The following is a 22,853-nucleotide window of genomic DNA, read 5'->3' on the forward strand; positions in this document are numbered from 1 at the left end:
TCTTTTAAAATAGGTAATCAGTAAAGCACAAAGTGTTAGGGAATTACTTCTAAAGGCAGAAATGAGAATTTGTTTCTTGCCCATAAAGAGAGCTTCATTCCTTCACCACAGAGCCCATGCTAGCAGCAGTGTGAAATGCAGTGCTTACTGCTGTCACTGCATTGGCTTGTGATTATTTACAACTTAGTAACACTCTCCAGACTTGTATTGCTGTTTGGGCTAAGAGAGGACTTCCATTTAAAGTGTATTTGATCAATGTTCTGAGATTAAAGGTGATACAAGAGAAAAACAGGTTTGATCCCCCCCCCCCCCCCGAAAAATTACCTGCTGCTTATGTTGGAGGTGATAAATGTGTATGAAGTTGTTGTATTTATATACATTATGTGACGTGTTTGGATTTTTTTGTAAAGCATAATGTTAAGCAGAAAGCATAAAGGTTAATGCCAGCCCTGATAGCAGAAAGTCTGCATAGACTTCTACATAGTCAGATGACCCAGAAGTTGCATGATGTGCTTAAATTGCAACATAAGCACACCCAGCCTTTTGTGCCGGTAGAGGAGAGCTCCTTGAATATAAATTTAGGGGGGAAGGAAAAGAGGTTCAGTCCAAGGGACTGTGTTAAGCATATGGCGAACTAGAATACTAAAAACATAGTTTGAAGAAGTTAATACTCAGAGCACTCGTCATTGAGCTAATAGTTAACTGTTTGACAAAACTCTGTCTAAAGAGCAAGATCGGGTTATAGTATACCCCGAGTTTGTTGTATATCAAGACTGATCAGCACAGACAATTTTTGAGAAACGTTTGGTATCATGACAAACAGTGTGAACAATTTTAAGCAGTTCCTGGTTTGTTAATATGATGTGTCAAAATGGTCACCCCTTTCCAAATAAAGTATCTTTGAATAAAATTGAAGATAGACACATAAAATAAAAAGGCTTAGATTTTTGCTGCCCCTAACTTTGCAAGGGAAATGAATATTCATAATGTGCCTTTTCTCAACTTTAGAGGGAAAAGAAAACAGTATTACAGTGAGTAGTCTTAGGAGGAAAGGAAGCAAAATGAACTTGCTTGTGGACAACAGAAGTAGTGCAGACACCCCACTCAGAGCAGTAGGGTATCTTTCTAAACACACTTGAAAATCTGATAAAATTAAGCAGAAAATTGAGCATAGTTAATACTTGAAAGAGTGAAAAGTGATAAACCCCTGTGGCTGCAGGCAGTGATTTAGCTTGTGACTGTATCCCATATGAAGACAAAATCCTTGATACGTCACCAGCATGTTTAGACCAGGTAAAAAAACTGGAGTTGCATAAACATACGAAAAATGCCCAGTTCTGGAAGCTGCGTCTGGAAGAGAAGTCTGTACAGTAAAAAAATGAGGGACTGTAGACATTGGTGACTTGCCCCAAACTGTTCTGCAAACCTTTGCACAAAGAAATGCCTGAGGTGGGGGTGAGAGGGACAGTTTAAAGTCCAGGCTGCAGATGGGAGATTTTGAGCAGTCTTTTGATAGGGTCAGCGGCTGCTACTGCTTTATTTTCCAGAACAGTCTGAATCGCCTGGGATACTGCTCTAGCCTTCGGGTAGTCCAGCGCTGAGGAATGTAGAAGTAGCTCATAATCACTTCAGCCTCCTTCCCTCTGGGGTTTGAATTCAGAGACACAGCGTAAAAAACAATTTTGGATCTGTAGTAGATGAATGCACGCTGGTAGGGCATACTGTTAGCATTACATAGTTGTTTTCAGATGAAGCGCAAAGTCCTGGCCAATTCTCATCTTTAGTATTCATTCACTTTATCCTTATGTTTTGAAACTGATGTCAAAATAACTAAAAATAGCTCTGTTACCTGAACATGTGGCTTGAAATTGGGCTTGTCTGATCACATACTTTTTTCCTTATTGAATTAATAATTGGATAAATTCCTTTGTAAAAGCTGGAATACATATTCGAAGGAAGAAATATCCTTAAAGCATACACTTTAAAAAATTTATTGTGTGGTTGTCAAGCCCTATTTTACTTGGTAGGCTGGAGGCACGGAAGGAAGAGGGAGGTGCAGATAAGGGGAAGGATGCAATGAATAGAAGCAGGAAGAATGTGCCCTGTAAGAGAGAAGATATCTCTGCGGGCACTGGTTGCCTTCACCTGGAGGTGGTAACTGCGGCACCCTTTGAAAGCAGTTGCTTCAGGGAGTGGAGTTAGAGCAGCCCTAAACCCGGTGACTGGAGCAATCCTGCACGTTCGGAGCGAAAGAGGCAGAGTGTGGTTGTGGTGGGGAACATTGGACTTTGCCTTTCTCGGTTGCAGGAATGTGAACTGGAATTAGAATAAACCCCAGCTTTCGGAGGGTTTAGTGCTAACTCTATTCAGAAGCCTTTAGGAGAAAGAAGGGGTGATTGTGGCAGAAATGCTTTCAAACATAGTAGAAGGTTCTTTTGCCTTTTTATAATCTCAAAGTAGGAGAAACGAAACTTAGAGTACAAGTGATTTTCTGTAACTGTCCTTTGCTTTGCACTGAGCTCAGAGTGCGAGCAGTAAATTCCAATGTCTTCAGCCATTATTAGAAATTAACGATCAAATTGGAGCATTTTCAGTTGCAGTGGCTTCTCTTGTAACTCATTAGGTCCTTCTTCAGCTGACATTATAGTGCCATAAAATATTTTATCACCTATTATGCATACCCCACTTCTAATATTAAAAACTTTTCTGAGGATTTATTTTGGTAACTACTTTGAAAATACATGGAACTGCAATGCAAGTCATTAAGCAATCAATCATTTACTCTGCCTTATATGACTTTTTTGGATACTAGGGTAGAGACAGATCTCATAATCTGGGGCAGGGCCAGAGCATCTTTCCGGCAGTAGCCATTCTTGAATTGGTAGATAAATAAAGGATGTTTTTAAATAACAGCCCGCAAGATCTAAGAACCACATTCTGGCAAAGGGATCTATATGATTGTGGTCAAATTGGCTATATACCATCTTGCATCGTTTCACTTACCCCTGCAAGCATTGGAGAGTGCCGCCACGGAGAACTTTCGTCGTGATTAATGGGGAGGAAAGGCGCCGGTTTGCTTCGACTTCCCCCCGTCCTCATACAGAGGGGTCGCATCAGGATTGCTTTACTGCTTTCAGAGGTCAGCAGAATTTGGGATTCTGCTTTTTTGCCGGTAGGGAAAATGACAGTCCCTCACCCTCTTGTGGGCACTTTGAATTCCCTGGTACAGCCCTTACAAAATGCTCTGACAGCAGGAGGGTGAGGAGAACACTGTAAAAAAGTGGAAAAAATAAAAGGAAGAGAGAGATCCCAGTCCTATGGGATGGGGGGTGGGGGTGGTCTGTATAATTCTTGATCGAAGGAAGAACCTTTTCATGTTTTTTATGAAGTGAGGATTTGGAGAGATGATGAGCTTTGTTTCAAACGGAATTACGGCTATAACTCTTCTGTCCCTGGGCTACCAGAGTCATAGGGGAAAAGGAGGAAAGCTATCATTTATTCCATGAAATCTTTGTCTCAGTCTCTCTAGGCTATTTCAATTTACCCCTGAAATTTCTGGGGAATAATTAATGAATTAATTAAGTATGCTGTGAGGTGTTTGAATATTCAAAAGCTACAATGTAATTATTATTTTTTCTAAAACACATTTTCAGGTTATTTTCAGATATGCAGCCTCCCAAAAAAGCACTTACTGCATCAGAAGCTAATAAGAGCTTCTTCCTGCTCTTCCTGCCTGTAAACCAGAGCCCGTTCTCCAAAAGAAATGTTCATTGTAAGGAGCGGTGGTAGAGCTGAGCAGCGATGCATTTAGAAAGTCAAAAACTTCTTTTACTTCGTGATGAAAGTATTGTGACAGCAGAGCTGAACTTCTGGCTTTTTAAAAAAGTTAAATCACGTTAATAAAGTTGTGTTAAGGAGGATTTCCCTCCCCCCCTTATCATTTTGTGTGGGCGTTTCTTGTGAGCGATCGCTAAGAAAGCTTTGCTTACAGTGTGGTTTAGGCAACAGAAATACAGCCTTGTTGAAAGAAACGCATTGCCTCCGATGAATTATTTTTAGATCTGAACCTTAGGAAACACGTTTCCAGTGATATAAAATATTAATTGCCCCTGTAGTTCTGGCACTGTTTCATAACTTGCTTTCTTCACGTTTCCAGCGTTAGAGGCCTGTAACGAAGAGGGAGGAGGGGATTTAGGAGAAGTCCCTTGTTTTGGAAAAGTCTCTTCAGGAGCTCCATTTTAAGATACCAGATGAACGCATTTTGCACATAAGCAGAAGAGTGAGCCCGCTGGCCCAGGGCAGGGCAGCGCGCTGGCACCTGACGCGTTTATGAGCGTCGCACCGTGCCCGAAAACGGTTCGGTCGCGGTGGCTTTGCAAGGTGTGAGCCCCCCCCCCCTCCCAGCAGCACCCCCCCTCCCCGCCGGGGCTGCAGCCCCCCTCAGCTGCCGGGCGCGGGCGCGGGGCCTGCCTCCCGATCCGTCCCGCCCGATCCAGGCCGCGCATTGCCGCTCTCTCCCCCGCCGCGCAGCCCGGGCCGCTGTGCCCGCCGCGGGGTCCGGGCCGCCGCCGCCGCCGCTCCCCGGCGGTGCCCGGCCAGCGCCCCTCTCGCTGCGGCCCGCCCGCCCCCGGGTCAGCGGCATCTCCCAGGTGGGGTTGGCAGGGCGCTTGCCTCGGAGAAACTTCCCGCCGCGCTGCGCTGCGCAGCGCTGTGCTTAAAAAATATTATATATATATACACACACACACGCATACACACACACGGAGAGGGAGGGTAATTGGCCACGGTAAATTGTACATTTAAACAATGACATAGTTTTTCCACTTCGTTTGGCAAATTTTCCTCCCGCAGCCCATCCCTCCATCGGTCTCCCTGTATTAGCTAACAGGTTCAAACGGCGGTGGGAAGGAAGCTGATCTCTTCGGGAGGCGGCTTCTCGCCTCTCACGACAAAAACAACTGCGGCCGAGGGGGTTTTAAACGTTAACTTTCCAGACCGAGCTTCTTTTCCTTGAGCTGAGGTGGGCTTTTTCCCCTCGCTTCTTAAATAACGAGGGTGGTCCCAGCATACTCTATATCGAGACAGCTTTTCATCAGTTGCTCATCAGCATGCTAATTGCTGTATGACTAATTATGCCCTGAATTCCAGTTGATTTTCTTAATGAGACAGCTGGGTTAATTATGTAATCGTATGATTACATTAGCCTAGAGTGCCCTGGCGAAAAGTAACGCAGGCAGGAGCGTGATGTCATTGCACGAGCAGCGCTCACAAGGGGGTGCATTCATTTCTGCCTAATGACAGGGGAGGGCAACGGTACCCACAGTGCTCTTTGTGTAAACACTTAGATTGAATTATTAAGATCTGTGTCTTTTTCCAGCTCGTAGAATGAGGGAGGAATGGGGTTTTTTAAATGACACTCACTTTGGAAATTCAGCTGGTCATCAATAGTCCTGTTTTATCTCCGGGGTTGAGGCTGGGTTGGGCTGAGCAGCGTGGGGTTGCGGGTGGTGAGGTGCTCCCTCTAGCTAGTCATGTAATGCCCTGTTTTGGTGAGATCCGTCTTTGGTTTAAAATTGGAAAATATGTAGTTTACATGCATCAGCAGCAGCAGCAGCAAAAAAAAATTGGTTCTCTTGTGCTGCTATTCAAAAAAGATTTATCGTCAGGGTATGTATACGGTGTGAGAACAGTCTGAGAGGTGTTACTGTGGCTGCATTGCACCAGCTTGTTTGATGTGAAGTATTAACTGCTATAAAAATTACGTTACGTTTGCAACATTAATTTTTCTCACATCTGCGTTCATTCAGACATGTCCATCCACCTCCTTTGTGAGGATAGAAGCTCGTCTGCGAGGGGACCGGTGTGGTGTGTCACAGCAATGAGCGCAGGGATGTGCCCAGAGAACTGCTTGTGAAACGGCGCTGAAAGGCAGTTCATTGGGAAGTAAAGGCAGGAGCAGGCTTCGCAGACACTGGTTTTAAAATACGGCAGTTATTGTTTCTCCCTGTGGTAGCGTGGAGGAAGCCTTATCAGGGATCGGATCCAGATGTGCTGGGCTGTGTACAAACACATGGTGCGCGGGGCTTCTTTGTGGGTACGGGATGCAACAAGTGGATTAGGAAGGTTGAACAGAATAGGAAGCAGTAGAAAAAAATATACCAAATCTAGTTTAAAAATGAATGTCTCAGTTTACTCTTGGGCAATAATGATCTTGCAAAACACTTTTTCAAGTTCTGGATGATCAGATTCCTTTTACCAATTTTCTCATTTCTTATTTATCTTGTGCCTAGCAGGAATTCTGAACTTTTGCAAGCTAGAGAAGATTCAAACCAAGAGAATAATTTCTGATGAGTTTTCCACATCTAAGTGTTAAGTGAGATGATTTTTCTTTTTTGCAGACCTCAGAAGGGGCATTTCCTTTTTTGCCTCTCTCCATAAGCTAGTGCCACTTGATTTTTCTGAAATGTGTATGCCTGTTGTTTGTGTAATGAATCGAAAGTTTTGGTCCATTGCTTGTTTAAAAATTCAGTGACCTCCTGTTAAATGACATGAAACATACTTTGTAAGTCTGGTTAATACAAAAAGGTATGCTTTCTCATGCATGCATGTGTTGTGAAAAGGAGAGTATTTTTATTTATTTTTAAATCCACTCCACTCAGGTAAGAAAAAAGTCGTTCTGATTTTAAGGTTTATACTTGTTTCGGATCAATTGGTGTTTATAAATACTTCACAAATCATGGGGTTTCAGGTTTTTTGAGATTAAAGAGCATGTTGGGGCTTGCCATGAGAAATGGAGTATTTGTGTCTCTGCCCAAAATGTCTTGGTCATTTTGTTGTCATGCAATGATTAGTTTTCTTTAATGCAGCTTATAAAAATTAAGTCTAAGAGGTGCTTCAGCCATGGTTTTTTTTCACGTGTCCTTCAGCAGTATTTAGTGGCTGCAGGCCATTAGTCCTTCAAATAGGCTCTAGTAAAGTTTGAAGTTTAATGCACAGAGAGACTGTTTTTACATTATGTTTGTTCTGCCACTGTTTTGCTACTTGAACATTAACCTTTAATAGAGCTAAATTAAATATACATGTCCTGATGAATAATTATGAGATTGCAAGCATTTTCATTTTGTACATAAAGCTTCTCAGGGACTGCAAATTTGACTAAAGGTTTAGTCATTATTCACTTTATAATGCCCATGTTATTTTTGTCTTTTAATTCTTTGCTGATTTAAATATAAAAAGCCCTGTGTATTTGGAGCAAAATACCTCTTGTGGGTGTCCTGGCTTTTTACAATGGGCATGTTAAAACGAGGGGTGAAAAGTGCACCCACAATTTTGTAGAGTTCAGTTTCTTTCATTGTGGAATTTTAACACTTATTTTATAGAAATATTGTAGCTGAAGCTTAAGATCCCTGCCTGATATGGTTTGTGGTTCCTGGAACAATTTGAGACACGGATTGAGGCAATCCAGCCTTTCTTTATGTTCAGCAGATGAATGTCCTGGGCTAGCTCTTTTGGAGAAATGCTGAGCTGCAGAAGTGTGACAAAATGGTCATTCCAGATAAAGGTCGGCAGACCTACATGAGAGAAGGGTGATGTTGTGACAGCCCGTACTGTAATTGGACCATACATAAATATTGCAGGGCCTTTAACTCGTGCTACTGCTGTGACTTAAACTTTATATTTAATTCCTTACCTGTACCCCCTGTCTCTGCCACAATAACATTTTAAGTTTGATTTATTATAAATATTTTAATACAGATAATAATAACGAAAAGTATTTGGCCTAAAAAGCATAAATGAAAAAGCTATGTAGTCATAAACTATGTATGTACAGAGAACAGATGACAAGCAACCTAGATTTTGTATTATGAACAGGGTAATGCCATAAGCTGTTGAAGAACCGAAGTAACAAAATGCAGCAGGCTGCTACTTATAATGTCTCTGAGCTCAACATAACCCAGTACTATTCTTTTATAAACTATGAAACAACGCTGGCATATTGAAAAAACACACAGGCTCATGCTTAATGTGTTAACAGAGGTACAATAGACTTATTATGTGTTTCCAGAGACTGAGGGTGGTCTGAAAAATTAATGACTGTGGTGGTTGAAAATTAAGTGAACTCCCTAATATATACTGTTGTTGATCCACTGAGTTTGGTGTTTAGCATTCCTCAACAGGAGACTAAATCTTTGCAGCCATTTCACAAGAGATGCTGGCGCCCATAACAGAAATGTATTCAATAATCTTTTATAAGTCCATCGGACTCCAGCGTTTTCCTATTCTGACTGGGAAGAAGTCCCAGAATAAATCACATGTGCACACATCAGGTGTGTGCTAAGGACTCTTTAGCAGAAGGGGACAAACATCGAAGAATTAACGCTGAGAGGACATTCAGAATAATTTCTAATTTCTATTCAATTAATAGTATAAGAAAAAGAGGGAACAGGAGTCACAAAACCCAAGGTTCATGGAATTAATTACATCCACACAATACTTCTGATTATTATTGATCTGTCAATTAGAAAAAGTATAGCTCAGATCTCTATGATCAAATAATCTTTTTGAGCTCCGCTGTGCAGGAGGGCACAATTTGCTTCAGAAATTCACTCCTGCAGAAGCAGAGGTATGTGAGGGACACTAGCTGTCAGTAAGCCCTGCAGTTTAATTGCTTTTTACCGCCAAATTCTCATTTTGCAAACAAAAATTTGAAACTTGAGACTCCCACGTGCCTTTGTATCATGACTGTCTGCACCCAGGGATACTGCCCTGTGGATTAACATCAGGATGAATAAGGCATGCCCCAATAAAAAGGGTGACATAGGTACAATGAACTATCTGTATTTTTTGAAGTTTGCAGGATATGAGGTGAGGATCATACAGGAATAATAACTCAAAGTAGGGTCTTACTGGCACATAAAATGGATTTTAATAGAGAAAAAAGGATACTTGTGCTCTGAACTGCTTGAGTCACGGGAATGTTCCTGTTATCTTACATTTTATTTTACTGTTTCTTTTTCAGATCCAGTTCCAGCCTTGGATTTAGGACAGCAGCTTCAGCTGAAGGTTCAACGTATGCACGATATTGAAACAGAGAACCAGAAACTTAGGGAAACTCTAGAGGAATACAATAAAGAATTCGCCGAGGTGAAAAATCAGGGTAGGTTGCAAACGTATTCTTTTATCAGCTTTTAATGCATAGTGAAATTTGAAGACAGGGATTAAATTAAGTTTTATTTCTTACAGGTTGGGTTGACAGTAGCATTGCAGTTCAGTAAAGAAAGTATAATAGTCTATTATAGCCAGTTCTGTATTTATACGTATGGATATGACTTTGGGTAAACTCTTTGGATTTCTTTGGAAGTTTCATCTTCTGTAACACCAAGTCAGAGACTGGAGCTGTTATTCTGCGTATTCGGTTGTAGCCTTCAGCGCTACCGGAAAATTACACCCCTGACTGAAGTTAGATGTAGACATTTTATGAGAGACAGTACTACTACTGACGTCAAGCTGAATATGGGTGTGGGTGCTTGTAGTATATACATTTTACACAGACAAACAGAAAAATCCAGTATTTTATACACACATACAAATCTGTACAAAATGGAACTTTTTCTGTACTCTGTTTTTCCTTATCTAAATCTGAAATGTGTTACCGGGGTACATTCGGCATACATACTTTATATTTACTCTAGAGACTATCCATAGAGCAATGTAAATACTAATACTGTTTAATTATTTAGGTAAGTTTTAATGAGACCAGAGTACATGAAAATACATGAAAATCTCAATGAGATTTAAAGCCTGTTGTCTTTAAGACTGTTCAAGTTTTCTTGTGATTCAGAAGAAAGTTTCCTGCACCAGGAAACATAATCTGCTCAGTTATACACCTACTTGCCTATACATGGGACTTCTCATTTCCATGTTTAATATTCAGTTCTGGGTGGTGGAAAGGTAAATTGTCTAGGTGTTTGGGAAAATGGAGATTTTTTTTAAATTTTTTTTTTTTTAATGTTATGGATCTGTTGCACCCAAGTGGGTAACATTTGAAAGCTACATTAGCAACTAAGTTGGTTCTGTTACATCTCATTTGCAGCAGAAGGAGCATATATGCAGTTACATATTTTGTTTTAACATAGAGGGTGTGACCTGTGGAGAGGACAGGTATCAGCATGCAAGGATTCAGGCTGGACTGCAAAAGATGTCATGTGGGAGCTGTAATGCTCTAAGCCCAACAGTATTTTTGCTGGAAATGTACAATAATTGCAGTTCACTGTGCAGAGTTTTCCTGAGGCTGTGCATCCTGTACATCCAGGCATGACATAGGGGTTCATCCCAGAAAGTGGGAAAGATCTTGACTTCCAGAGTTTTTTGCTGCAACCACTCATAAACTGGCATTTTTTATCTTCCCTGGTGTGCACTAACTTCCTTTCTGGTTTGCCACTGCAGTCTTTGCATTGTTTTTCACTCCAGTGCAATAGTTCTACATTCTGTTTCAAACAGGGATTAATAAGATATCCAGGGAAAAGCCTGTTGTTAGCTAAGGGTGCTTTGATCAGTTAATCTCTTTGTTTGGAGGGCTGTGTATGAGCTATACGGTGCCTGTAAGAACTTCCAAAACTGGGATAAATGGCAGTGGCTAACAAGCTTTAGCTGACCTGAACAGTAAAGAAAGCACTTAGTTCTTCAAGCAGTGTAGAGGATTAAACTGTGCTTGTCCAACACATCTGTTGTTAGGTGCCTAAAGGTAAAACCAGGTTTTGTTAGAAAAGTCATAATTTTTTCCCATATTTGTGCACTTCTTGCATTCATTTTTGTAGTTTTGTTTCCTTTTAAAATGAAACATTCAAATTTTGTCAAGATGCAACTATATGCATTTCAATGAGATTATTTCACTGTCTGCTTCTCCATATATCTGAATACTTTTGCAGACTTACATCTGAAAATACCTGGAGCAAAGGTGTCTCCTGTACAAAGAGTACATCCTTTGTACATATGAATGAGCATCCTTTTGTCTGTGTGAAAGAGCATCCTTTGCTTGTTCAGGAAAAGATCAGGATTTGTATTACTTCCCGGATCTCAGAGAAGAATTTCCCTTTGCTTAAAAAAAAAAAAAAAAAAAGACATGTCCTTTTCACGGCATATTACTCAGTAATGAGCCTCATCTGATTTTTGCACGGCTAGCAAAATCCCACTCCTTCATTCAAAAGTAGCTGGTTTGCTGGCAGTCATTTTTACCACTCTTCCCCCTGCTTTTTTGTGGTCACAGTGGCCCAAGCTGCCTTCGGTGTAATTCCCAGACAGCAGACCTTGTCCCCCGCTATCTACTGTCTGGCTTTACAGTTCTCTAGTCAAGTCTAAAAGTCTAGACTTTGGAATGATTATGCATGATTTTGTGTGATATTATTGAGATTTTTTTTCCCCAAGTCCATAGGCTTTACTTTTCATAGTAGAGTTTGTCTTTCTATGATGTTTCTGCAGAATGAGAAACTTTTTATGTCCAAAGGTGTTTTTTTCCTAAAGCATTGTTAATGGCATCTCTTAATAACCCGATGTCTTTAAACCTCCACATCTCTGTGTAAGTACATTGAAATGTATTGCTAGCTGTGAGTCTTCTGGCAGTCTAAGGCTTTTTCCAAATTCCATTATTGTTACAAAGCATACTCTGGTGAATGTCCTGCTTTTCCTCTTACGAGCCCTATAAGGATTCAGTCCTTTCCTGTGGGTGGGATCAAAGGGCTTTCACATAGGAATGGATCAGGGCATGTAACAAGATGTTGTCCATCAGAGGCTGTGCCATAACTCCGCAGGTTTATGGATCTTCTCTCATCCATTACTGGCCACAGTAAATGCAAAATAGCCTCTTTATCTGAGAGAAGGGTTTCTGCAAATTCACTGGAAGGCTACAAGTGTACTCAGAAAGTTACAATAGTTAATGCTTGTGCATAAAACCCAGTGTCGATGACAAGGCAGTTAGAACAACTAGAATATGAAGGGCTCCAGAGTGTCTGTTGAATCTGATCTACTGTTAATACAGCAGTTAAATCTTAACTGCCGTATTTTTCATCAGTTGTGAAGCAGAACGTAGCTGTATCCCAGATATGTGTTCAATTAGTGTTAGATTGCATCTGTGCATGAGCCATAGTAAAACTGCCTCTTTTTACATGAGCACAGTTATGTGAATTAACTGTCCTATGTGTAAACGCATACTTAAACCTACACTGGGACTTTATTAATCTCCACTCAGCAGCGAGCTAATTTGAGACTAGTCAATACGGTGATATTATATTTTACAATTGATTTTTTTTTTCTTCTTCCTTTTTTTTTTTTTTTTTAAAGTCATGTTAGAGGAACCTTCTTTGCTGTGCTTTCCAGCAAACTCCATTGATCCTTCTCAACCTAAACACTTAAAGTTCAATTTAACATTTAGGGAGTAAAAGGTCTCCAAAGGGACTCATATCCATTGATTTTGTGTCAGAGTTGAAGAGCTAAAGTTTAAAACACACTGAGCCTACAGGGTAAAGAAAGCCTTGTGTTGTGGAACCACGTGGAGCTGTGTAAACTCATTCTTCCCCTATTGTTTTTCTGTAGAGGTTACAATAAAAGCACTTAAAGAGAAAATCCGAGAATATGAACAGACCCTGAAGAACCAAGCAGAGAATATAGCCCTTGAAAAAGAACAAAAGTTACAAAATGATTTCGCGGAGAAGGAGAGGTGAGTGTGCATGTGTGCATCTGTAGGTATTGTAGGGGAGGAGAGATGTATTCTTCTGTTTAATCTTCCCAGCCAGGACTCTCTCTTCAGTGTACTGAGACAGCTCGTATATTGAGCGATTCTGGCGATTTATGTGTTTGACACGGAATCATTTGATACTCAACTTTGCACAGAAAAACAATCGTGAAAGTGTGGAAGTAAAACAAGGACAGATTGTTTCTTTGCGGTAGTGTTGTGTGGGGGCTGTCATGTTCAGAAGGGTGCAAACCTGCTTTTATTCTTCACTAGCTGTATTGTCCTTTGTGACACTAATCTTTCTCCATTAGCCGACAGTGTAATTCAGTCTGCTGTGTCCGCTTTGTGTGTCACAGTACCATTGTACAATCTGTACAACCCTGAGCTGTTTAAGATGAAACACTGTACCCAAGAGCCTGGGCAAAAGATGCATCACCCCTGCTCCTATGGTAAAATCTAAGAGAGGGGATGTGTTCCTGAATTATCCTGAAAAGGTTTGCGTATTCCTACATGTCAAAATTAAGAAGTATTTTAATTATTTATTATTGATTTTTTTGGAAGCATCTTGGATGCATTTCTAATCTTTTGCAGATGAGCGGGGAGTGTTTGAATCTTTCAGGTTAGTGGGCAAACAAATCAGGCAGGATGAGACCAAGGGTCTTAAGAGGGAGTTCTTTCAGTCTGCATTCCCTACCTTGAGAATTTATTTCTCCCATGGATCAATAACACTGAAGCTATAATATGTTCAACTTAGTGTGGAAGCCCTTCAGTTTGCATGAGCTTTTTAGTTGTTGGGTTGGTCGCTTAAATTCAGGTCTGAGTGGGAAGAATCTACCAGTGAATGCAAAGCTTTTTTTAATTCATCAATATCTGTGGTTACTTTTTGATAAGTAGCATGTAAGCAGTGGCTTTAACAAGTGCAATTTAGATATGCTTAAAAATAAAATAAAATGACAGGGCGTGGAATGCAAATAAAAGTGTGTATAAGAGAGATTTTGAGTTCTCAAAGTATATAATTTGGTATGAAGGGAACTGACGCATGTTTCTTGCTATAAACAGTTATTAACCTGGTCAGCAGTGTTGCAGAATAAATTTATGCACCCTATGGAGTGCAAGTAGGATGCTGGTAGTTTCATAAGCCATTTCACAATTCCGAAATCTGCAGAATATCTTAAAAACAATGTCATAAAAAGCAGCGACTCCTGGGAGATGTTGGAGCAACTCCCTTTCAGAGATGAGTTTTATAACTCCTGTAGTCTAGCCTTTAGCAAAGAGTGTAGTGACTGTATTGCCAGATGATGTTAAAACGTGTATAACTGACACAAATGAGAAAATGTTGCCTGTGGACATAAGAAATGTGAGCATATTAAAGGTTTGCTCATGTTATATAGAAAATATCAATGTGAGATTTGTTTTGAAATATGTGTGGGTTTTTAAAGAGTAGCTAATAATATTGCTGCATTTGGCATCCATTACAGCTATGGTGAAACAGCTGCCGCATCTATTCACTATATCAGTTACGGCAACAAATTTCTTCATTATGACAGTAAAATGGAAATGTATCATTCTTCTTGTACTAACTTTGTACAACAGAGGGTGCTTGGTGACAATTTTCTTAATGTGTGTGACATTTCCAAAACAAATTATGCTCAAGAAAACCTTCCACTAAAGTTGTCATTTATATAGCAGTCAACTCTTGTATAATGTTCACAGCTTATGTTATGAGGTGGCTACACTGTTAAAATTTTAATAAGTGGGACCGCAAAGTATGAACAGTATTGCAATGTGACATGATTTATGGGTCCCATTGAAGCACCTTGTAGTCTGTGTGGTGTTGTCAGTTGTCTGATTACAGTTGAGACATTTAATCACTCCATCTTCCAAATTTGCAAAATACAAATAAGTTGTTTAACATGATTACGAGCTCTGTTCTCACCTCTTCTCTTCCCTTTATAGAAAATTGCAGGAGACACAGATGTCGACAGCCTCAAAGCTGGAAGAAGCTGAACACAAAGTTCAAGCTTTGCAAACAGGTTTGGCATCGCTATTCTGACCTATACCAATGATCAGGCTGGAGGTGAGAGGATAGAAATCTTTAAATGTATCAGGACTGTGCGTGAACCAGCTCTTGCAAGTGCAGAGAGATCCAACAGAGCTTGAACATGCTTTGTGAATCGGAGCTCCTTCTGGGCTTCGCACCTTAAGTGAACGTTTGTGTTGCAGCCAGTCTATTGGTAAATACAGTGGACAAGGCCAAGCATGAAGCACGTACAGTATTAGAGCATTGCTGCAATTAAAGCAGGCCATGGAACTTTTCATCCATGTTGTGTTTTGCTCTGGTTTCACACATTTCTGAACTATGATAAATACATGTAGTGGTCTGGGTTCAGTATGAACCCAGTTTCTACCAGTGTGTCTTGCCTCTTGCTATGACTTGCTTGCCATTAATTTTTATCTCTGCATACTTACAGATTCCAGGTCTGGACACATGTGGTTTTGTTTACTGTGAGAACACAAGAAATTTTATTCCCTGAATTACTGCAATAAATATTTCAAATTAATAAGCAGTTTAGCCAGCTTAATAAGAAATAAATAATGTCTAGCTTTGTTAAGCAGAAACTGGGAATTTTTGCAATGTAAAAGAAATACCGTAAGAAATTGTGAATAATCAAAAGCTGTTTTTTCTAAGTCATAATGGTTTGCCTAGGTAGAAAGATAAAGCAGAGAATTTTTCATCAGGAGGTGTACAGCTTTATTTATGGCTGAATAAAAGAAAAAGGAGTAGTCTTTTTGCTTTTCACTGCTGTTACAGTGCTGTAATGCTTCATGTTTATGCCTTTTAGCCTTGGAAAAAACCAGAACAGAACTATTTGATCTGAAAACAAAATACGATGAAGAAACTACTGCAAAGTAAGATTTCACTGTTTTCTTTCTATGTCTTCCTTCAGGGTATCACTGCTTTTTTTTGCATCTGTCTTGTTGGAGACAGATGAGATGGAAGAGGTTCAGGAGTCCAGATTTGTTGGAAAACATGGTCGTAATTTGGCCTCCTATAGAGAGATACTAGTTTTCATATTTTCTTCCACCCAACAGGGCGCTTTTCCTGGCACACATGCTGCTGCATTCCTGGTTTCATTCTCAGGTGCTGCATCTACTATGTATCTCTTGTATTTTATTTAGAAATAGGGCAGTTTCAGAAATAAGATATTTGCCATGATCTTCCAATCTTGGTGAAAATAAAATTTACTTTAGTAAAGGATTTCTATTTCACTGTTAGGCACCCTGGTTCTTTCTGCTTTTGGGGTAGCAGTCATCCCTTTGTCAAATTCACCCCAAAGTACAGAGAGTAGCATTTTTGGCAGATTTTTCTTGTTTTAAAGTAGAACATGAAGGTAGTCTCAAAAATATATGTCCTTGTCTTCTTAATGGCTACTGTTTTCAATTATCCCCTGGTTTTGTTAAGAATCAGTGCAGGAAACAACAAAAGAGAGACAGACTTCTGCTGGTTTTCTTTGAACCCTTCATATTTAAGGGAAATTAGTAATGAGAAGGAATTCTCATGATCAGCAGTATTAAGACCAAAGAGTCATTTCTGTGTCTGGAAATGGGATGGGAAAGAAGAAGCCATTTCAAACGGGTGTCCCTGGCCTGCTGTAAGGGCAAGGGTTAGAAGACGCACGTCACATCCCTGTGCCCACTACCGGCGTCCCACAGAGCCCCAGCTTCACCTCTGCTTCCAAGTAGGCAGGTGATCGGCTGAACGGAGAGGAGAAGCCTTGCTTCTGCCCTTACCACCCATTCTGGTACAGGAGGAATGGTAAGGGAAGGCTGTTGGCAGTCTCTGTGTTGGGGCAAGAGAAACTATAGCCTAGGCTTGATGGGAGGAATGACATAGTCTTGGTTTTGTCTGTAGGTAAGTGCTTTCTCATATGGCTCATGGCAGTCTAGATAATACACGTTTTTCAAAACCAGTCAAATTGGCAACTGGTTTTAATTTCTTGGCGTGTGGTTCTGTAAGCGTTGAGGATCCAATTCCCCACTGAGTACATGGGGAATTTGGAGCTTACAAAATTCAGTCCGTAGTAGTTAAGAATCAGTGCTTGGAGTTGAAGCACCTTTTTACATCATTCAAGATAATCTTTTAGGTAAATTTTGGGTTTGCTCTCTAAGTCCAGTTTCCTTTGAGTTCTGTATACGGTGATAAAAAGTATTTTTGTTCCCTCATTGATTTCATCTGTCTCTAAGAGACGCGTGCTAATGATGTTTCTGATGGAGCCTTAAATTACTGCAGATTGCTTTTTTTTTTTTCCTGTTTTTTTCTTTTTTTTTTTCTTTCTGCACGTAACTGATGCTGGCAGCTCTGCTGCTGTTATTTTGTCTTGCAGTTGCTTCTGTGGGAACAGTCAGAGATCAGGGCTCAGTGGTTGTAGGCACTGAACCTAATAACCCCTCACCCTTTTTAATGTTTTTGTTTGCAGAATGTGTGCTTCATTTTTTAATACTATTTCCCTAAGTACGGTAATTTATCTTACACTGAGCAAAAGATGTACTCTAAAATGTTTGCTTGCGTTTCTAATGTGTTTCATTCTTTCAGAGAGATTCATGCGGAAATATTTTCATATGATCTTGAATATGATTCTTACCTAATATATATAGAATTACATAAAATTAGTAGCATCTGCAGTAACAAGTTTATTGTGTTCTGCAGCAGAACAATTATGAAGGCTGGGACTAGAATATAGTGATCATGGAGCTGAATTCTGAAGCAGGCATTAAGCATGTACTTTATCTCCCAAACTAATGTACTGTGAAAACAAACTTGTAGGACCTAATAACAGCAGAAATATTTTATCATTGTTTTGGATATTTATGGCAGGAATAGTTCTTGCATAACAACAGCCATCTGTGGCGTTTGTAGCCCAAATTTTGCAATATGGAAATCCAGAAAAACATGAAAAGGGAACTGAATGTAGACAGTGAAACTGAGTCATCTATTTTAATTGTAAAAGCTGGGAGAAATGTTGAAAAAACACCAATAAAAACGGTGAAAGACAGTTTGATTCTTTTCTAAAAAGAAACCCTCTTTTGATCTAAGTCTGAAAAGCTACTTGTATTGCCAATTTTAATTTTATGTTTTAAAAACATGTGATTTTTATCTTAGGCCAGAATTGTTAGTTTTACTGACGCTTATTTGATGCAGATGAATTGGAGTGCCTTCAGGAAAAAAAAGATAATTGTCAATTTTTTAAAGCTAACAGTGCTTTTAAGATTTTCAGTTTTGGAATAAAGCTGTCTTTCAACTGTTTGTAACTTTGAAAATCTTTCAAACAACAAAAAAAAGAAGCAAAAGAAATATACTGTAAGAAGTCTTCAGTATCAGCATTAAGGAGTCTGGATTTTGTCCGAGCGACTGGTTGTTGAGATCTTAAAGTTGGAAATCATTATGCCTACTTGTTTGTTTATCTTTTTAAAATGTCCCCGTTCAAAATACTACATGCAAAGTGAGGTACGGAGGTACCGTCCAAACTTGATGCTAGCAAGGCATCTTCAAATGAGATCGACTGCTGAAATTAAAATCTTCAGTCAAATTAGCTTCTGTCATCCCAGTCTATAAAAATCCCCCGTTCCCTTTGCCAGCGAGCAGGTAACGTGTAAAGCGGGAGCAGAGGTGCTGCCCATGCCCCTTCCCCTGGCCCCTGCATCGTGCAGATAGCCCGCATGCAGGGCACTGAAGGTGTTAATGACAAAAAGAAGTTTATTATGTGCAGTCATTGCAGTCTGTCAGCTGGAATATCAGAAGCTGAATTTGACAAGATGGCAGCAGCAAAGTTTTCCATGTGTAGGCTTGAAGTAAAATGTAATTAGCCTTTATGTGCAGAACAAGGATCCATTGATGAATACAGCTGGTCTTTGTTTTCTTCTGTCATTGAGTGTGGGAGGTAAAAGTGTTCTTCTTCATGTTTATTAATACAAGATTCCTTAGACAAATGGCAAGCACAGTTTAATATTTGTTGGAACACAGAGGGGCTTGCCAAAACAGTTGTTGTGTAAGAGGATTTCAAGGTTTTCAGATTATAATCATCTCTGGGTTAAATAAATGAATGATTACTCTGCCTTTTTCAATTAAAGAGGCACATCCTCTCTCGAGGCCTGATACTGATTTTGTTTGCTGTCCCACACGTTTCTATCAGCAAACCTGGATTTAACCAACACTAATGAGTTTGATCTAGAGATTCTATCAGAGCGGGAACTGAAAAGCAAACTCAGACTTGAGTTTCAGGAAAATTAAAGAATGTTGGTTTTTTTTTTTTTCCCTAGTGCAACAGACTTTTTTTTCTTTCTTTCTTTCTCTGTAGAAAAAGGAACGTTCTTGTATGCATTTCCATAGTTTTCCAGGGACAAACTGTTCTCCTTGCTAACATTGCTCTTTCACTTCTGGTTCGCTGCAGACTCCGAGCAAGTGTTTGGGATTCCCAGCTGAGTGGTTAATGCTTCCAGCTAGAATGGTTGAATTCCAGTTTTAGATCAATTCCAGAGCCACCTCTTTGCTCCGACCTCTCCTCTCCTCCAACCTAAATGAATTCTAATTGGAAAAGGATCTTCGGTTGTAGCACATACAGTAGGCTTGTTACATTACTGTTAACATGTGGGTTGAGGCTCCCTGCCTTTGATGAAAGAAAATATCGAATTTCACTGAAATGCTACATTTTCACCAGTAAATGTTAAGTAGTCTTGTGAGGATTTTAGGTACTGCCCTCCCTTCTGCAATAAAATGCCTTCATAAACAACACAAAGCAAAAAATGTTTGGGTTAAGGTTGTTGGTCAAAGCAGCTCTGCTACCAGTTTTGTTACCTATGCGATTTTGTGAAAAATGCAGACTTTTGGTTCTTCTGAAAATAGGGTTGGCATAGAAAATGCAATGGAGAAGGAGGTTTTCATATTTACTAAAGCAGTCATCCTAAAACAACTACTTTCAATAACTTGTAGAAAAATATTTTGCCTTCCAGTGTATGAAGCAGAGAATTGTTGTCCTTTCATAGATCAGACTGATTATTATTTTTTTTGGCAACACAGCTAAGGATGGCACAGGAGGGCATATTGGTGTAGCATCATTAAGGCTGTACACTGGTGCAATATTGCAAATTACCCCACTGTATAGATCCAGCTGACTTATTTTAATCCTGGACTGCATTTTAATGAAAACTAAATCTGGAAATGAAACGAGCGCAGTTGATGAAAGTGCGGTCTGCAAGCTAGCCGTCCCTGCTTTACGATAAAGGACAGTTTTTCATTGTTTTAGGGCCTGAATCGGCAAACTTGACTCACAGGATTTCCATATCAGTATTTAATACTCCTTTTCTTGCAGGGGTCATAGACCTCAGTCTGCGAGGCCGGGGATACCGGGGTGGGCACTGTGCATGTATCTCTTACAAAGGCCATCTCTGCCCTAAAGAGCTTACAGCATGATATCATGACAACGTAAAAGAAGTTAACGAAACAAAAAGGTAGAAGCTCAGGAGTGGGAGGACAAAGTAAGGCCTATTTTCATCCCTGTATCCTGCTTGAAAATAAATCCTCAAGTAATCTGCACAAAGTCAGAGGTGGGTGACAGATGGGGAGTGCTGGGGCAGAGGCAGGCGATGGTGTCAGGCAGGCAGGAGGGCTGCCGGCGAGGGACAGCGGGGAGGTAAACAGCTCCTCGTGTTACCTGCACACGGGCGCACGGCACTCGAGTCTCCAGTTGCGGGGAAAGGAAGAGGTTTCGTGGATTATACGCCAAAATACAGTAACAGAAGGGGATGCCTGTGTTTTTTGGCTGTTTGGGGTGAAGCATCCTCTTCTTCCTACTCATTATCGAACAGACCTGTTCATCAGATATCAGTGCAGAATAAAGTTGTAAAGATGTGGTTTTCTGCATGGAAGGAGAGTAGGATTGGGCTTGAAGACAGAGGACCAGTAGTTTTAGAGAATTAATGAAGAATTATTTCTGCCTGAAGTTACATGATGGAATTGGAGTTCAAGTATTCATGTGAAATCTTCTGTTACATTGGGGTGAATCTTAGTTAACTTGGACTTCAGGGGAATAATTCCCAATATATAGTGAGAATTGAATTTGGCCTATGAATTATTTACTTTAATTTTTTTTAACAAATCTTTCTTGTTTAAGTGCTGGCTGGTACTAATATATCACTTCTCAAATGTTTGTACTCTTCCATTTTGACGGTGCTCAGGGTCAAACTGAATAAAAAATAAAGTCGTGCTCCCTCCAGCATCACATAATTACTGTGATAGATGGTCTCAAATGCTGCTTCCCCCCATTGAGCATGAAATACTGTAGTTAGGGTGCTTGTGTTGTACATGACATGAAATAGCTTCTATTTGCTGTGCCTTTAAGGTCTTAAAGTTTCCTATTTCCTGTTCTTTTGATGAGTCATTAACTTCTAATGCTCGTCTCTGGAATTATTGCTGTATTTAAAGTGATTTCCCTAAAAACACGGAGAACTTCATAGGCCGTGTCTCTTACAGTTTTTTCTCTTTTAAATTTCCTAGTCATACAGCCGTCAGTGAAACCCCAGGAGTAGTGGTAATGGGGGGGATCAGAAACCAGGGAAGATGTTACAGAGAACTAATTTTTTTTTATTAAGAAAAAAAAGGGGAGAAAAATTGAATGTCTTAAATGTTACAGAAAGCTTTGTCTGCATTTTATAATTTGAGATATTTGTTAAAAGTTTTACCTGTGCCTTATGCAAAACTCAACAGGCTGAAAGTTGCTGTGTAACATTAATATTTTGCTTAAAAACCTAGAAATGAAGATGAATGAAAATACTTTGGAGATCAGCTTCTTTATTTTGATCTAAAGCTCTTGTGTGAAATAAGGCTTGAAAGCCCATGTGCAAACCAGCATTTTTTTGTCAAGTTTCTGGTTCGGCCTACAGTCAAACCAGAAAAGTTGCAAGATAGTATGCTATGGGGAGTGAATTACAGTGTTACTGTAAACACTTGCCTTTGTGAAATACTGAGTGCTTGCTTTGAAATGTTGTCATTAGTCTTTACTTTTGGGTAGGGAAACTGAGGCATGAGGAGTAAGCATAATGCTCAAAGCCAACGAGTCTGGTCTTGGCTGGAGTCTAGAAATATGCAGACATGAGAATTATAAACGACAAACTGGCAAAAAGTTTGGTGGTTTTGGGGGGTTTTTTTCAATTTCTAAGGGTGCATTTCTGAGAACTCCATATAAATGGAGCATTTAGAGTTTGTAGGAGTTAGTGCTGTAGCTGGGCTCTGTTGTCTTTTTTGTTAGACTTGTAATGCTTGCAGTTAGTTAATGTAACTTTTTGACAGCACAGAAGTGCCCTAGGTCCTTTCAGGGGTTTTTTTTGTTTGTTTTTTAACCTCAAGTGAGACTGTTCAGTTCCTTTTTCTAGTATAGCCTAAAAACTGGTGTTATTTAACAGCCCAAAGTAGAAAAAAGCAGCCTTAGGGTATTCCAGCATATTCTAGTCATCACCCTGTTATCTATAACCTTGGGTTGACATGAGATCCTTAGATGGAAATCTTTAAATAAATGCAAAGTACTGCATCAAAGGGTCTTAGGCTACTGTGCCAGCCATGCTGTTGGTCACCCTGACCATGGCTGCAACTATGGCTCCTTACGGGGCATGAAACTGCATGGAAGAGGCTGCAGCGTCCTTGGTGCATGGGTCTGTATGAAATCACAAGGGGCAGAAGCATCCCTGTCCTGTCTGTTCTCACTTGCTCTTGCTGGAGCCAGACCTCTTCAGGCTATTGCAAGCTGCCTTAGTCCGTTGAGCAGAGGAACGACGAGCATGTTCCTGCAGTCCCAGCCTGCCAGCAGGAACTGGCTTTCCCTGTGAGTCTGACAAAAGGGCAGTCCAATTTTTTGAGCCATCTTGCCACAGTGGCTCATTTTATCTGTAACAGCTGAACTCTGTAAGGTGCGTGGGAGGGCTTTGTGAGGAAGAGGAGTGACTTACAGGGAAGGAGCACCCTTCTCGCAAAGGCACATCTGCGCCCGAGCACGGACAAGGTCCTTGGGCCTCCATGTCCCAGTCAGCTGAGCTTGGTTTTCATGCAGCCCTTTCATGTATGTCTACAAATTATAAT

The 22,853-nt window shown here is 40.2% G+C and overlaps 1 protein-coding gene across 11 annotated transcripts in view; it reads left to right on the top strand.

The window, feature by feature from the left end:
• Positions 1–22,853, top strand: part of CUX1 (cut like homeobox 1) — a 284,036-nt gene that overhangs the window by 132,935 nt on the left and 128,248 nt on the right. For all 11 annotated transcript variants that reach the window (XM_041126411.1, XM_030027002.1, XM_041126412.1 and 8 more), the window contains exons 5-8: positions 9,020–9,157; positions 12,589–12,712; positions 14,684–14,760; positions 15,571–15,637. In XM_041126411.1, the coding sequence (XP_040982345.1) occupies positions 9,020–9,157; positions 12,589–12,712; positions 14,684–14,760; positions 15,571–15,637 (406 nt within the window). The remainder of the gene's footprint in view (positions 1–9,019; positions 9,158–12,588; positions 12,713–14,683; positions 14,761–15,570; positions 15,638–22,853) is intronic.

Source organism: Aquila chrysaetos, chromosome 10 (assembly GCF_900496995.4).
Source record: "Aquila chrysaetos chrysaetos chromosome 10, bAquChr1.4, whole genome shotgun sequence".
Lineage (NCBI taxonomy): Eukaryota > Metazoa > Chordata > Aves > Accipitriformes > Accipitridae > Aquila > Aquila chrysaetos.